The 14,927-nt window shown below is 53.6% G+C and overlaps 4 protein-coding genes across 4 annotated transcripts; 1 reads left to right on the top strand and 3 right to left on the bottom strand.

Moving 5' to 3' along the window:
* Window positions 1–375: 375 nt before the first annotated feature.
* Window positions 376–2,535, bottom strand: CCM_07319 (transcription factor; the record flags this gene model as incomplete). Its single annotated transcript, XM_006672460.1, has 2 exons — window positions 376–604; window positions 752–2,535. 2 exons carry the CDS (start codon window positions 2,533–2,535, stop codon window positions 376–378), a joined length of 2,013 nt encoding a protein of 670 aa, XP_006672523.1.
* Window positions 2,536–3,410: 875 nt separating this feature from the next.
* CCM_07320 (DEAD box helicase) lies at window positions 3,411–6,712 on the bottom strand (the record flags this gene model as incomplete). The annotated part of the gene is made up of 4 exons (XM_006672461.1): window positions 3,411–5,835; window positions 5,886–6,280; window positions 6,337–6,627; window positions 6,683–6,712. The coding sequence occupies 4 exons, from the start codon at window positions 6,710–6,712 to the stop codon at window positions 3,411–3,413; spliced, it is 3,141 nt and encodes a 1,046-aa protein (XP_006672524.1).
* A 1,400-nt stretch (window positions 6,713–8,112) lies between these two features.
* CCM_07321 (uncharacterized protein) lies at window positions 8,113–9,377 on the top strand (the record flags this gene model as incomplete). Its single annotated transcript, XM_006672462.1, has 2 exons — window positions 8,113–8,322; window positions 8,376–9,377. 2 exons carry the CDS (start codon window positions 8,113–8,115, stop codon window positions 9,375–9,377), a joined length of 1,212 nt encoding a protein of 403 aa, XP_006672525.1.
* Window positions 9,378–10,278: 901 nt separating this feature from the next.
* Window positions 10,279–12,733, bottom strand: CCM_07322 (C6 zinc finger domain protein; the record flags this gene model as incomplete). Its single annotated transcript, XM_006672463.1, has 4 exons — window positions 10,279–12,265; window positions 12,340–12,364; window positions 12,409–12,545; window positions 12,678–12,733. The coding sequence occupies 4 exons, from the start codon at window positions 12,731–12,733 to the stop codon at window positions 10,279–10,281; spliced, it is 2,205 nt and encodes a 734-aa protein (XP_006672526.1).
* Between the last annotated feature and the right edge of the window lie 2,194 nt (window positions 12,734–14,927).

Below are 14,927 nucleotides of genomic sequence, written 5' to 3' on the forward strand. Positions count from 1 at the left end.
TCATCTGTAAGATGACTTCTTATAAAGGGCACTATTTTATAGGGAAAAATAGTTATATTGTAGAGACCCAAGGCCTCAAGCTTGAGCCAACGACCTTGCGTGCATCATCGAGTAGGCAGCCGTCTCTCGACCAGCGGGCACCATCATTTCCAGATGAGCCTCGACCAGCAAAACAAAACAAACAAGCAGTAAACAAGTAGTAATCTCATCATTGTAAGTTATCGTCCGTCCAATTGACCACTTATCCAAGAGATAAATAAAAAATAAAACTATAATATAAGGTACAAATCCCAACGTTTTTACCCAATACCTTCACCAAACGCCACAGCCATGTACCCAAGAGAAAAGAAATACCAACCAGCCCCTGCGCATCACTCAGCTGCCCGTCACGGTAATTTCATATCCCACCAGCACCTCCGTACTCGTGCCGTTCCAGCCTCTTGTGCCCGCCGCGCTCAGCATGAAACGGCTCGTCGGGTCAATGTAGAGGCTCGAAATGACACCAGCGCGGGGCGGACCGGGAATGATGAGGAACGGCACCGTCGAGTGCTTGACCGTCCCACGGTCATGCAAGTCGTACAGACGCATAATATCATGCGACGCGCTAAAACAGTGGCTTCCATTAGCAAATCCTCGATGCAATTCGACTCGTAACTTGCCGCAGACCTGGCTGTCCAACCCAGATAATAAAAATAAAAAAGGGGAAAAAAGGGGCAAAGGGAAAACAGGAAAAAGAGGGTAAAAAACCTACCAAATAAGATGCCGTCCATTCACCATGGGCTTCACCGCGCTCACCGCGCCGCTCCCACCCGGAAACTTGAGCACGCGCTCCGGCGCCCAGCCCCTCCTGGCCTTGTGCACGTCGTACTCCTCGACAGTGCCGTTGCGGCGGCCGGCGTAGATCCTGTTGCCGTCGGGGCTCCAGCACGCGCTCATGCACCAGGGCGGCACGCCCGCACGGGGGTTGATGCGCGCCACCGGGTTCGGCACGCGCCGGTCCCAGATGCGGATCGTCCCGTCCATGGCCGACGCCAGAAACGTCGTCGTCGACGTCTGCGACTGGTCGCGCTGCTTGCCCGCCGCCGTGTCCGAGAGGACCGTCGGCGACTTGGGCTCGCCTTCGGTGCCCGCGAGCGTGTCGCTTTGCGTGGCCTGCGTCGCGCTCCCGTCGGTGGCGTCTTCCGTCTTGGCCGTTGCGCTGTCTTGCGTGTGGTCCTGCGAGGGTGAGAGCTGCGGTGCTTCCGCGTCTTCCTGCTTGACGGGCGGCGGATCGACATCCATGGCGTGGGGCGCAGGCTCTTCTTCCACGACGGCCAAATCCTCCGCCGGCTTATCCCTCTCCATGTCCATGCTGGCCATGGCCATGTCCGCCGAGTGATCCATGCCGCCTTCTTGCTCCGTCATCATGCCCATGCCCCCGCCATACTCGTCGTCGTCCTGCCCAAACTGCTGGTCGCCACCTGTCTCGCCGAATAAGCTGCCGGCATCACTACCACCACCAAACAGACTCTCATGCGCTGGCGACGCGGCTGCCTCTTGACCCGTCTCGTCTGGCAGCGGCTGCGGCTCTGGGTGCGCATCGACGCCATTCGTGCTCGCAAAGCCGTTTGTGAGCCGGGGGCCGCTATTTGTCGTCATCGTCATGTGAGGCAGCGGCTCATCCGCGTCGGCGGGTACTGGATCGCCGCACTCGGGGCGCAGCTCGACCGCAGATATTTGGCCCACCGTCCCGGTAAAGCTACGAATCGTCTGCCCGGTATTGAGGTCCCAGTCGAGAATCGTCTTGTCCCAGCTGCCGCTTAGCACCGTCTTCTCGTCGGGCGCCATCGTCAGCACGCTGACGGCATTCGTGTGTCGCTGGAGACTGCAAATCTTTTTGCCCTCGTCGTGCCGCACACTCTGCAGATTGATGGCGCCCGAGTCGAGACCCGACAGCAGCCACAGGGCGGTCGATTCCACGGCAAGCGAGTAGACGGGCGATAAAATCTGCTCGTGGCTGGCGGCTCCAGGCGCCGGCGGCTCTTCGTTTTCCCAGTATGACATGAGTATGCCCGCTTTCGTGACGCTGTCAACAAAGGGGTGCCGTTGCGCGACTGTCAGCGCCAGCTTGCCATTGATGGTGCCCGGGCCGTCGAATTTTCGAATATAGCCATCCGAGCCGCCAGTAAACCAGTAGCGTAGGTCCGGTGTAATCGCCATGGCATTGACACTTGTAGACTGGGGCGCGGCCATGGTCGGGACAATGTCGTAGAGCCGCGCCGAAACGTACTCGGGGCGGACCGTGGGCCTCAAAAACGCAGGAAAATGGCGACGGGGACTACTCGACTTTTGTCGCGTGGGCCCTTGGCTGTCATGATTCTGTGTACCGGTGTTATTACCATCGTCTTGGTCGCCGTCGTCGTCATCTTCATCGTTGTTGTCCTCGTTGTTGTCTTCGTGGTCGGGCTCTGCAGGCTCGTCCTCCATCACCTCATCGGGCTCATTTTCTCGTTCCGATTCCGGCGAGCTTGCCGAGAAGCGCTCCTCCTCGTCCATTGTGCGCAACTGTAGCAGTGTCGATTTGCGATTTTTCGTTGTCACCGATGAGGCGCGTGCAGGAGCTCGCTGCCCTAAATCACGGCATTCCCTATTGGCACGTCGCTAGGCGCTTGCACGCGGGTCGCACTCGTTTCTTTGCCGTCTGCGATTTCGCGTCGATTCGGGACAGCTTTTGTTCGTGTTATCTGCCCGCCCAGAAGGATTCCGCGTCAATTGGTTGAAGAGTGTGTTTAATAAATTATTACGTCTCCAGCTTCTGTTTCGCGACGCTAGTGGTAGCCTCAAGCTGCTTATCAAATCACAGTGCGACTCGTGACAGACGCATGCCCGCTGAAGTTTTGGTGAAAGAATGCTGCTTTGTCATTGTTGCCTTGATCTTGGGGAACTGATTTCGCCTTTTCCAGTGTTCCTCTACCTTTGCGACAATAGCATGGATGTTCATGCTCCAAACGGTATTGCCGGAGACAGACAGGGCTTCTATCCTGAACACTAACAGGTATGGCGCTCCCCCAGACTGGCGACAAAAAGAACAGGTAGCCAGACAGATACTAGGTTAAAAATTCAATAAAGTAGGAATAGGAATAAGAGAATAACTAAAGTAACTAGATAGAATAAAGAATATAAAAGAGATAAATAAGATTTAAAAGATAAGGAATATAGGAAAAGAAAGAGGAGGAGAAGAATAAAAATAGAAAAGATAAGAAAGATAAAAAGAATAAAGAAAATAGTAAAAATAAAGAAAAATAAAGCAAGAAAGACCGCTATTAAGCAATATAATAGTAATAGAAGATATATTATAGTTAATATCCTTTTTACCTTTACTTAATATTAGTTAACTATATCTAAGGCGAGTAGTATTGTTAATTAATGTGTTAATTAAAGTCAATTAGATCCCCTATACTTTCTCCTACGTTAACCTGCGCTTTTCCTCTAATTTCGGTTATAAGCTCTTCAAGCTCTGCAATAACGGCATCGTAGCCGACTTTAATCATATAGTCACTACTCTGCAAAGCAGCGCTGTTTTGGCCGCCAACCGTCGCAGCGCTAATGTTCGGCGTCGGCCCATGCGACGACATGTCTTCTAATCGATCGAGAGTCGCCTTGTCAAGCCTGACCGCTGCAGCCGGATGGGCCGAGTGTTGAAGTTGGCTAAGCGGTTTTAAGATCTTCGGTTGGCTGCCGCGCGCTTTCCTGCGCTTTTTCTGGGTGGCCGGTGCCTTGGCTCTCGCCGCCTCGACGGTCGCCACCTTGACGGCCGGTGCCTTGACTGCTGGCGTCTTGACAACCGGCGACTGCAGGCCTCCATTTGGCATGTCGCCTTCTCGGACTCCATCGTTTTCGCATGACTCCCCGCGGCATCCCTCTTCTGAAAAGGAGCTCCATTGTTGTGGGGAGCGGATGAAGGCCGTAGTTGAGTGGATAGGACACTTCAGCGGCACTCGGTTCTGTCTCGACGGGCCAAGAGCATCAAGAACAGGGCCCCAAGTTGAACTGTGTTGTAGGTTCGACGCATTGCCAAAGATGTAGAGGGCGTTTCGAGCTCGGCTTAGTGCCACAGTGGCCCGGTGTATGTTTTCGATAAAGCCAGCGCTTGGTCCTTGTCCTGGCGGTGGACTGCGTACAATAGATAGAAGAATCACGTCGTTCTCGCATCCTTGAAAGCTGTCAACAGTCTTGCAAATGTTAGGGCCGAGTTTGTCTTCAATCAGCTCCTGCTGGGCCGTATAGAACGTCAAAATGGTTACTTTCTCGATAGGCGTGCCGCAACGGATAAGATATTCAGCAAAACTGGTAATCATCTCGGCTTCTTCTTTATTCAGAATACTTTGACCAGAGGCCCCGGATTTCTTCTGCTCTGGCCAATCGTGGTCAAACCACCAGAGGGGCTGTCCGATTCCCTTGACCTTCTCTCGCTTGAGGACAGAGCTGTGGTCGCACAGGCCTGGATAAAAAACATTGACAAGCTGGCGAATCTCTGGAATCATTCGCCGCTGTAGGTTGAGAACTTGGTAAGGCATGTTATTCTTCGTAACAAGTCGTTCGAATAAGGATATGTCTAACGCAAAATTTGGCTGAGTGAGGCGAGGGTTGACACAGCGAGGCGTTAGTTGTTGATGATCGCCGACTAACGCGAGGTGCTTGAGCGACGGCAGTAGTGCTGCTACGATGCTTCCCTCGGTGGCTTCGGAGGCCTCGTCGATTATCAGAATATCGGGGCTGATTTTTCGGAGTAGATCGCGGTACTTAGACAGCCCAGTAATCGTACACCCGACGACTTGAAGTCTGCTTTTCAGGATGACGCGACTATCATGGTCTACTTTATAGCTCTGCAGACGATGGCACGCAGCCTGGAACTTTTCGATTGCTTCGGGGAGTCTTGACTGAATTTTTTTTGACAACTCGTAACACATGTAGTTGAAAAGTTCTTCTCGATGTTGGGCCTTGACCTTGTATAAGTCCCGGTTGCGGGCCAACATGGTTTTGAATCGAGATGCTGGGGCTTCGGGGCGACGATCTAGCTGAATGTATGGGCCAATGGGTTTCTCTGGATCTCGGCGCCGTCTATCGCGGTCCTCGTCCACATTCTCTGCTTTATTCTTGACTTTTCTGTTGCGCTCCCAGTTTTCTGAAAGGGTGTTTTTCGGTGACTTGAAGGACTCCCAGCCCAGCCAGGCCAAAAGCGGATCCATTTCTGTCAAAGTTTCCCAGTCTTCGTTCTGCAAAGAATCAAACTGCTGTATGGTGATAATTTTGGCATCCCTGAAAGACTTTGCGTCGTAATTTTGCTGGCCATGGGAAGCCTGTCTGAGGTGCAGCTCGAGAACTTGACGTGCGGTTTCGAAATCTCGGTAGGCCGCAGCAGGCAATCGAGTGCCAGGGATGGTACCCTTGATCCTCTCACGGATGTTAAATAAAGAATGTTCTTCAATATCATCTGAGACTGTACGACCTCCTAAACGGCAGACGAGTAGCCCGTTCCGCAAACAGAGCTCGAGAAGCCGGTCAGTTGCATGATTGGTCTGAGCCGCAATGATCAACGTTCTAGGGTTATGATGACGAATTATCTCTTCGATTGTTGCGGCAGTTGTGTGGGTTTTTCCGGTGCCAGGGGGGCCTTGGCTTATAGAAAGCTCTTCATTCATCATAGCCACGCTGGCGGTAGCTTGTGACTTGTCGAGTGTAGCGCGGGTTTGCGTGCGTAGTGTGAGTAGGGCTTGCTCGCGCTGTTTGACAGAAGTTTTCTCAGCCAACATCTCCCGAACATTATTTGTCAGAAGGTATTTGTCTATCACAGATCTTCTTTTATTAGATGATTATGGAGATGAGGCAGGGGGAACATAACTTACTTCTCAGAAGCGGCGGCTTGTAGTGCCATCATCGTGTGACGAAAGGACTCAAAATATCCGTTCTTCGCCTCCACCATGTAGTATTTCGTGTTTGAATCTAGTAAATCCTTCGGCCATGTTGACAAAAATAAGTCGACCCGAGCAGGCGTATCGTCTGGTTCTGGGGGGTCGGCTTCTAGGTCCGGCAAGAGGCCGCCAGCCAAAAATCGATAGGCGACGGTAGCCACTCGACACTCTGTCCTAAAAGCGTCTTGCACGGGGGAGAGAACAACGAGGGATCCCGACCGAAGCCGGTCGGAGTTAATCCAGTCCACTGTATCTGGAGCTCTGTCGGTAGACAAGGAGACTCGAACAGCAGCACCACGACCGGTGAGCACGACTCCCAGCACTTGCACCTGTGAGACTAGATTCAGTGACGGTATACATTATTTAGGGTATTCTTCTCACCCACCTCGGTGTAGATGTGCGCCAAGTCCCCTTCAGGCATCAAGGGTGTTTGACGAAATTGCGAGACTGCCAGTCGAGTTTGCTCGACAGACTCAAATCGTTGCATGCGGTACTGCTTTTCGAGATATTTTTCCTTCGAGGTGATGTCCTCATCTTGGACGTTGAGAAGGTGTCCTGGAGAGGTTGCTAAAAACTCTTCAGAGGAGGGAATTTCCGGCTCATCAAGCCAGTTTGTTAATTCTTTCGCCCGGCTGAACTCGGCTTCCCAAGAGGGTAAGAAAAAGGAGTTTAATTGCTAGCAATAGTGTTAGTAATTAGTTTTATAATTTATCAGGGCTAAGGATACACACCAATGCTGTATCCCCCGTGTTTGCGTCCATCTTTGGTATGCCAAGCAGAAGAGTAGATTAGCAGGCAAGATTGAAACAGGGCGAAAGTCGTAGTAGTGAACTGTGGTTGGAGGCAGAGAGGCCGCCTTGGAAGATCAGTGGCTTCCGTGTTCTGTTCGAGCGAAGCAAAGACGTGGTGGGAAGTTGAAGAAAGAGAAGAAGTCAAGTATGCCGTTGATCTCCCAGTCTCTGTTTAAAGTTTGAGCAGGTTCTGAGCAGGTTCAGCTGCCAGCTGTCACGCCTGTTTGCATGGCCGTGACTACCTATTTTTGCCAGTGTCTTGTCGGTCCGGCACATGTTTCCACGGTGATAGGTGGTCGGTACCTAAGGGAAGTTATATTCTGAAAGAGCATTGGTCCACTCCTTATTCGCTTATTCTGGCTCTTAGATCATAGCATTAGTTGAAAAACACTTGAAGGTTGTTCTGCTGGCGTGCAATCAGGGTACATGCTAATCACCAAAGCCAGTATTAACGTAGCTTGATTATGCTTCTCTTGCTTCCTTCAGTTTCACTTCAATCCGGCAATTTGGTTGTTGGATACAAGGTGCTCTCATGCCAATGCAAACGCGACAGCTCCCAGGCGATAGGGTGATTAAAAACCACGAATTACTACCTTTGTTCTCTGCGGTATTCTTAATGGCTTCTTTATTTTCTTAGTATCCGTACAACTTTCATCTTTGTTACTTTCTTTATTTATCTTGCAATTGTCCCTTTTAGCTACCTACCTACCTACCTAGGTAGCTATCAAGCATGTCTTGATGGGTCGTCGTTTTATCACTTGCGCCAGGCCGACTGCCTTCCATTCATCCCTGCCAGCTAGAAGGGGCATGCACCCGCAATATATCTTGGTATTATAGGGTAATTGCAGGAACTTAGATATTATACTATCACAAGTTGATAAATTCTGTCAAGCCTGTGCTCTTCTTCTCGCGGTCTACTGCAAGTTGCCATCCTGGAAGACATCTCCCAGTACATTGCAGGGGTCTCTCCAGGCTCTACAGTGGATATCAACCGCTGAAAGCCTCCAGTCAGCGCCTGACGAATTCGTCATCCTCGAATCCATCGCTCCAAACACGAATGCCCAACACGAATGCCTTTTCAACAGCCAATAGTCTTCCGATTGACCTAATATCATGATATTCGAAGGTGGAAATGGCCGAGTGACTCACAGTGGGACGCAAATCAGCATCATGTATCGTCAGTAAGCCATTGTCACTTCAGCTGCGCGGGGCAAAGCCTTGGCTTGGTGGCGGCGCTGAAGCTCGATTTAAATGCGGCAGTTCCCAGCCATTCTTTCTGGCCAACCTAATTCATCCAGTCATCACAATAGCATTGGCTCCAGTGAGGTGGCGCAATAGTGTAGCTCTTTGTCCTGTCGCTACCTGCCACCATGAAAGATCTCAACTATGCACGGTATCTCCGATCAGTGTACCCAGGAACCACATGGGAAACCACGCGCCTCACCGGGGGTGTCGTCAACTCGACACACCGCGCGGCCAAGCTCTCTGGTAGCGCCGGCCCTGCAAGGCTCGTTCTCAAGCACGCCCGTCCATATGTTGAAAGCGTCGGCCCAGAGCTTCCATTCTCTACCGAGCGACAGGTGCGTTGCCAGTTTCCCAATCTCGGACACACACCCCTGCTAACACGCTCCAGGCTGTCGAAGCAGCCATCCTGAAACTCTGGGAAAACGGTGGCCTCTTATTCAACTCCCGGCAGACAGTACCAGCATGGAACACGCCGCATCTCATCCGCCACGATTACGGCAAGGAGTCTACTCTGGAGATTAGTGACTCTGACCAAGACGCGTCTGTCCTGCTGCTCTCCGACCTGGGGCGTCTCGTTAATATTGTCGAGTTTATCAAAGCCGCGGCTAAAGACTCCAGCATTGCAACTACTGAGCAAATATCCAAACTCGGACATGACACCGGCTCCATCATGGCTCTCATCCACAGCCCAGGAACGGTGCAGAGAATACAATCCGAGCCTCAGACATACGAGAAGCTGTCCAAATCCGTATCCGAGAGCATTGTCTGGCAATTTGCTGTCCTCCCCATTAAAGAACGCATTCAAGATTATCCCAACGCGCAAAGGCTTTACGATGCGACAGTCGATGAATACAACAATCCCAGGTACAACTACCGGCCTGCGCTCAGCTTTGGCGATTTCCATCCCGGCTCGATACTGCTGTCTGATCCGGCTACGAGAGTAGACCTGACACCAGCGCTGGTGGACTGGGAATTTGGTCGCGCCAACGGCCGTGGCGTCAATGGCGACATTGCGCAATTCCTCTCCAGCATGCGTTGCGAAATGATTGAAGCCAGAGATAATCCCGTACTGCACAATCTATTGCTGCTGTATGTCACACGCTTTTGTTCCGCCTACCGAGACGCCGCCCAGCTTCGAGTCAAGAAAGATGCCCAAGACAGCAACTTGCAACACCTTCGCTCCGCATTCTCGCTGCACGGCCGCGAAGACATCAACCTGGCTCATGATATGTACCAAGCGAGTCCCAGGTGCAAGGAAATGATTGACACGGGCGTATGGTATCTCGAGAGAGCTGGCGACAGCGCAAAGCACTTTGTTTCGGAAGCCAATTGGGAAGAACTAAAAAAGGAAAAGGACTGCCTACTCCAATCATTATTTATAATTGAATAAGCGAGGGATGCGGTGCAGGCAGGCCAACTTGCTCACCCCGCGGTTCCGCCCAGTTGACATCACCGCAAGCCTACCGTGCCCTACAACAGGGTCATTATCCACATCAACGGGGAAAAAAGACACGAACGTCAACAAGTGCGAGCATCGTGACGGCAAAAGAATAAGCGATGCGTGATCTGGGAATCGAACCCAGGGCTCCCCGACGTTGCTGATGGCAACGGAGAATTTTACCACTAAACCAATCACGCTTCGATGAACAAGTTGCCCTTATTCCCCATTATCCCTCCCACGAGACAAATTCCCAAACTAGGGCAAAAAGTACACCCACCCGTCCCACCGGTGCCCCATCAACGGTGTCACTCCGCACCAGAATTGCGCGAACGCGACAAAATGAAACTACGTAAAAATGGCAAAAGAATAATCAATGCGTGATCTGGGAATCGAACCCAGGGCTCCCCGACGTTGCGGATGGCAACGGAGAATTTTACCACTAAACCAATCACGCTTCGATGTCGAGCAGGTCGTTATCTGGCTTCATGAGAATGGACGAAGATAGCAAGGTGTACACGGCTGCCTTTGCCCCGTACTTGCGTGACAATTTTGCTGGCTCCGGATGTTCATAGCTACTTGGAGACTTGACTACAAAGCGGTACGGTAGCACAGGGGGCAAATCTAGATCGTGCCCATGCGGGCGTAGATTGAATAGACCCGAGGTTGACTGCCGCTCTGATGTGTCTATCAGCAGCACTTTTGTTGCCGGTCTATGGTCTCGTTCGGCGTGATTGCTCGTTTCCTTTGAGAAGAAAGATGCATGTTGGGTAATGTTCCGGATCGTCTATGCAGTCATGTACAAAGGTCGTCACGACCAACATCCCCCCCGCTTCATGTACACTACACAAAATCAGCACACGCCGCCGAGTATCGACGTCGCGTCCGAGATGGGCTGCCTCCTCCAATTCAAGTGACCATCTGGGCGGACCTGAAAGTCGGCAATCTCCTCGACCGGCTCCCAGACACCCGTCCGCGGGTCCTTGCACACCGAGCGCAGCACCACGCTCGCGCCGAAATCCTCAAACAGCACCTCCCTCCGCCTCAGGCGGATCCACTGGGTATTCTCGTCGTCGTCGCACGCAATCGCGCGTTCCACCTCTTCGTTGCGCAGCGCAATCGCGCGATACACCCTGCTGTCGCGCAGGGCGTTGCGGATGGGGTACTGGCCGAGGATGCGCACCGCGTCGGCGCGCACCGCCGCATCCCGGCACCCAAACGCGGCGATGAACAGCGGCCACGTCCAGCCCGAGTCCATGGCGAAGCCGCAGTTGGGGCGCGCGCGCAGCAGCGTCTCGGCCAGCACGGTGATCTCGCGGTACTGCGGGGTCAGGCCGCGGGCCGTGATGAGCCCCGCGTAGCGCGGCACCGTCGTGTACACGTACAGGATCAGGTACTCGATGCGCAGGTTGATGGCGTGCAGGTAGGCGGCGCGGTCCGCGGCCGCGTTGCGCAGGAAGCCCCGGTACAGCGGCTCGTAGGCCTCGGTCCAGCGCTGGATCCAGTACCGGCAGTCGGCGATGAACTTGGCGATGCTCGGGTTCTGGCGGATCGCCGTGAGCTTGGCCTCGACCTCGGCCTCGGAGGCGGCCTTGGCGAGCGCGAGCTGCGCCGTCGTCGCCGTCAGCAGCGGCAGGTACTGTACCAAGTTGCGCTGCACCAGCGCCCAGTAACCCTGCGTCTCCTCGACGTCTTTGAACTCGCGCGGCATTTCTTGCAGTGTGGTAATGGTTGTTCGCTTGGGCCGGAAATACGGCGAGTGCTTTGTAAAAGGGGCGATACCGGGCGGTCGGTGCGGAGGCCCAGGAGCACCCGGAGCTTGGCCAGGTAATTGGTGTCCGGGCGGTGTTGTTGCGGAGGGAGGCGAGGATGTGTAGGAAGTCGGCGCGCCGGGCGTTGTATGTTGTGTTGACGGGCTATCTAGGCTCTGTGGGCTCAGCATTCCTATTTGCTGGCTCTGCGGCGTAGCTGGCTCACTCGCTGGTGAGTAGACGTTTACAGGCCATTGCGGACTTGACCTCGGCGACACGACACGCGGCTCTGGCGGCGGCTCCTGTCCCGGGTGCTCTGGCGGCTGTTGCGGTGGCGGCCCCGGGTTATTCTCCCCCTTAAAGAAGAACCTCTTATACGAGCCCATGAAGGACCGCGACTGCAGCTCTAGCGGCTTATAGCAGTCCAGAATTTCCTGGACCATGGACGGCGGGGCGGGCGCAATACGCACCAGGTCCGGGGCGCGCGGCGTGCACCCCGCCAACTCATTCAGCATGCTAAAGCCGTGGGTAATGTGCTTAAGCGCGGCCGGCATATTGCCGCGCTGCGACTCGAAGCAAATAAACAGCAGCGACGACAGAAGGGCGGTCCGCAGGCCCTCACTTGTCGGCTGGGCCTTGGACTGCAGCCGCAGCGCCTCGCAGTACAGCACAACGGCGTTCAGGTAATGCCGGTTGTCCCCGGTCAGGGCGGCGAGCGAGTTGCCGGGCCCGCAGGCGCGCCGCAGGGCGCCGACGGCCATGGCGCCGTAGCGTAGTGTCGGCTCCTCGAGGGTCAGCTGCGGCATGGTGGCTGTCCAGAGCCGGGTCTGGCTCAGGCCGCCGCTGAGAAAGGTCACGGATAGAGCGGCCCACTCGTCAAAGTAGGCGCGCTGGTCGTTGCTCGTAAAGCGCAAGGTGTTGACGAGGGGCTCCGTCAGTATCAAGGGTGCCTTTTTCGTGTGAATCAGCTCGGCGGTGTCGCCGGTATCCTTGTCCTCTCCGGGGTCGGCGTACGAGTCGCAGTAGCCTCGCCATTTGACGCAGTTGAGACAGGCGGGCCTCGTCTCGTCGCACTTTACGTGTCGTTTTCTGCATCCCATTAGACGGGTAACCAGGGCATGGGCATGGGAGCTGCATGTCCCGCCTCTGTGCGTCAAACTCACTTGCCTAGATGGTCGGCCAGGTTAGCTTTCAGACAATCAATGCGAGCGTCTAGACACCAGGCCGCTTACAGGTGGCACAACCGGTGCGCGCGCGTGTCGAGCTCCGGCGCGTGTGTCTTGTGCGGGACTCTAGGGCGAATCGGTGGGTGCCGCCGCGGGCCGAGGCGGTCGCGGCGCCGTGGGAAGATTGCGCTGCGGCCGAGGACCTAAATGTCACGCAGTACAAAGCAAGTCTCAGTGGATGATTCTCTCGTCCCTTGCGCAAGGCTGTGGCGTACAGTCGTTGGTTCACGTACCCCAACGCACCGGGCCGTGCTTTTTCGCGGGGGTCGACTTACCGTCCCGATGTCGCGTTCTTGGGTCGGGCCAGCGGAATGGAAAACTGAATCTCCATGGCGCCGTCGTGACCTTGGCAGGGGCTTGCGCGTCCTGGGACGCGACTCTGCTGGAATCACTCGGAGAGAACCGAAAGGATGCAGCGTCCAACTACATCAAGAGAGGGGACTTGCAATTATGTTTCTGGAAAAACAGTGTGCGGAGAGTTTAGCGTCGCTCGGCCGAGAACAGCCTGAGAGGGCGGTTTTGACTGCTTCTCTTTGAGTCGGTGCACCCAGATTGATTGTCGCCACCCTTTTTGTTAAATGATTAAAAAAAAGAACGTGTTTCGTGCCAGTCTGTTGTAACTAGAGTGTAGTTTGTAACTTGCTCGTTGCTTGGTCTGGACTCGGGAAGCAATGACAAGTCTGGTGGCGCCAAGGTTCTCAATCTGATGGGCCCTGTCGGAAGCCCATTCCACCAGGCCCTCCATCTCCCCGGTACTTATTACCGCTAATCACGTTTCAAGGTGGGAAAGCTTTGGGGGGTTGAGAATAAAGACGACGGGTAAACTTACCTAGAGGAACGCCGTCAAGCCGTCAAGCCGCGAAGGCCAAATAACAAACAACGGATGGACGGTAGGCGTTTCCATGGAATATGGCGTGTCCACAGGCAGAATCGATAGGTATTTATGGTCTACGGGTACAAGACCAGCAAACTCGGGTTTTGGTGTGTCATTGTCAACCGAGCGTTGAATGTAATGAGCGTCATGGGCCGCTCAGGGTTTGACACGGTCGCGAAAACAAACGGCGATGGGATCCCGAGTTGGCGACGTCGCAGATAATTCAATTGCGAGGGCCGGCACCGATCCAGAGTCTTGCAGCGGCAGGCAAAGGTTGCCTTGCAGATTGTCTTGCAGCATCATCGCAGAGTATTGTCATGTACCTACTTCTTTATCGAGCGGATCATCAGTGCAGTCACCCCTCACTAGCGTGCCACGAGCTTCGGCATATCAGATTGCATTTAAACGAGCCCTAGGCTTGAAATGAACCATAAGTCTAATAAATATTCCAAGTACAAGAAATACGATAGGTACGATAGATGTAATAAATTGACTCTACTACCCCCTGGACTGCTTGTTGCTTGTTGTCAATTGATGCTGTTGTTAAATTATTAGCCTTCGGGTTAGAGGTGCGAATAACCGTAAACCTACCTAGACAAGGTTAAAAAGTAGTGATGACGTATGAAGCATGAACTTGACCTCGTCGTTCTGCAAGCTAGCCTTTGCCTGCCGCTGAAAGGCTCTAGTTCGATAGCGGTCCTCGCAATTAATGGGAGTAATTCGTGGGGTATTTGAATTATTTGAATTATTTGAATTATTTGACGCTTAGTTACCGTGCAAGCAAGTCTGGAGCATCTTATCTTATCTTGTTCACGAACGGCGTCGCGTCGAGTCTCAAGAACAAACGCCTACCTGACAACAATGCAAGGCCGCGCCAGAGCAGTTCTATGCCGAGAGCAAGGTATACACGCGAATTAATTAATTACGGCGTCGAAAGCACAATGAATATCGCGGAGCTAGATTTACAACTGCAATCACAATCCTCGCTTCGGGATAAACAACGCCTACTCTACCCTATACTCTACGGAGTAGAAAATCAGCAGAATGGGTGCCAGTCCATCGTGCGACTACCGACCGGTGACGGATAAAGGACATCCTCCAACCAAGTGGCACACATTCATACCGTCCGAGTCTATATCTTTCGTGCGCTAGAACTGGTGGAAGCGCGAGTGCGCAGGGTGCAACCTGCATCGGATTGCATCGAGGCACCGCGGGCTCTGGGAGCGTGTATCTACAACGCGCATCGCGAGGCGCCAGACGCAATAAATGCTGATCAATTACAGACAAGGCATAGTTATTTTTGGCAGGCTTCAGAACCTCGCGTTGGGGACCCTTTGGGGCTTTTTGGGACGCTCAGCCTGTGCCGTTCGTTGTGCCACAAAGCATCAGCTAGGCTGGCTGATTGCACGGTACGCAGCCTCGCGCAGCCTGCCGGACATGATTGCCTGTTTCCGAGGTCACACCTGCGATGCTCTGCAGCGACCCGGCGGTCTGACAAGACAGATGAGGACAATGGGAGGACCTATTTGGCAAGAGAAGCAAGAAGCCATCTGAATCGAGGCATGTCCAGGGGCAAAAGACCCCGTGGTGGCGTCGCCTCCAGAAGTTACCAATTGATTGCAGATTTGCAAGCTCTATCTGCTACTCAGAT

Source organism: Cordyceps militaris (assembly GCF_000225605.1).
Source record: "Cordyceps militaris CM01 unplaced genomic scaffold CCM_S00006, whole genome shotgun sequence".
In the NCBI taxonomy this organism is placed as follows: domain Eukaryota; kingdom Fungi; phylum Ascomycota; class Sordariomycetes; order Hypocreales; family Cordycipitaceae; genus Cordyceps; species Cordyceps militaris.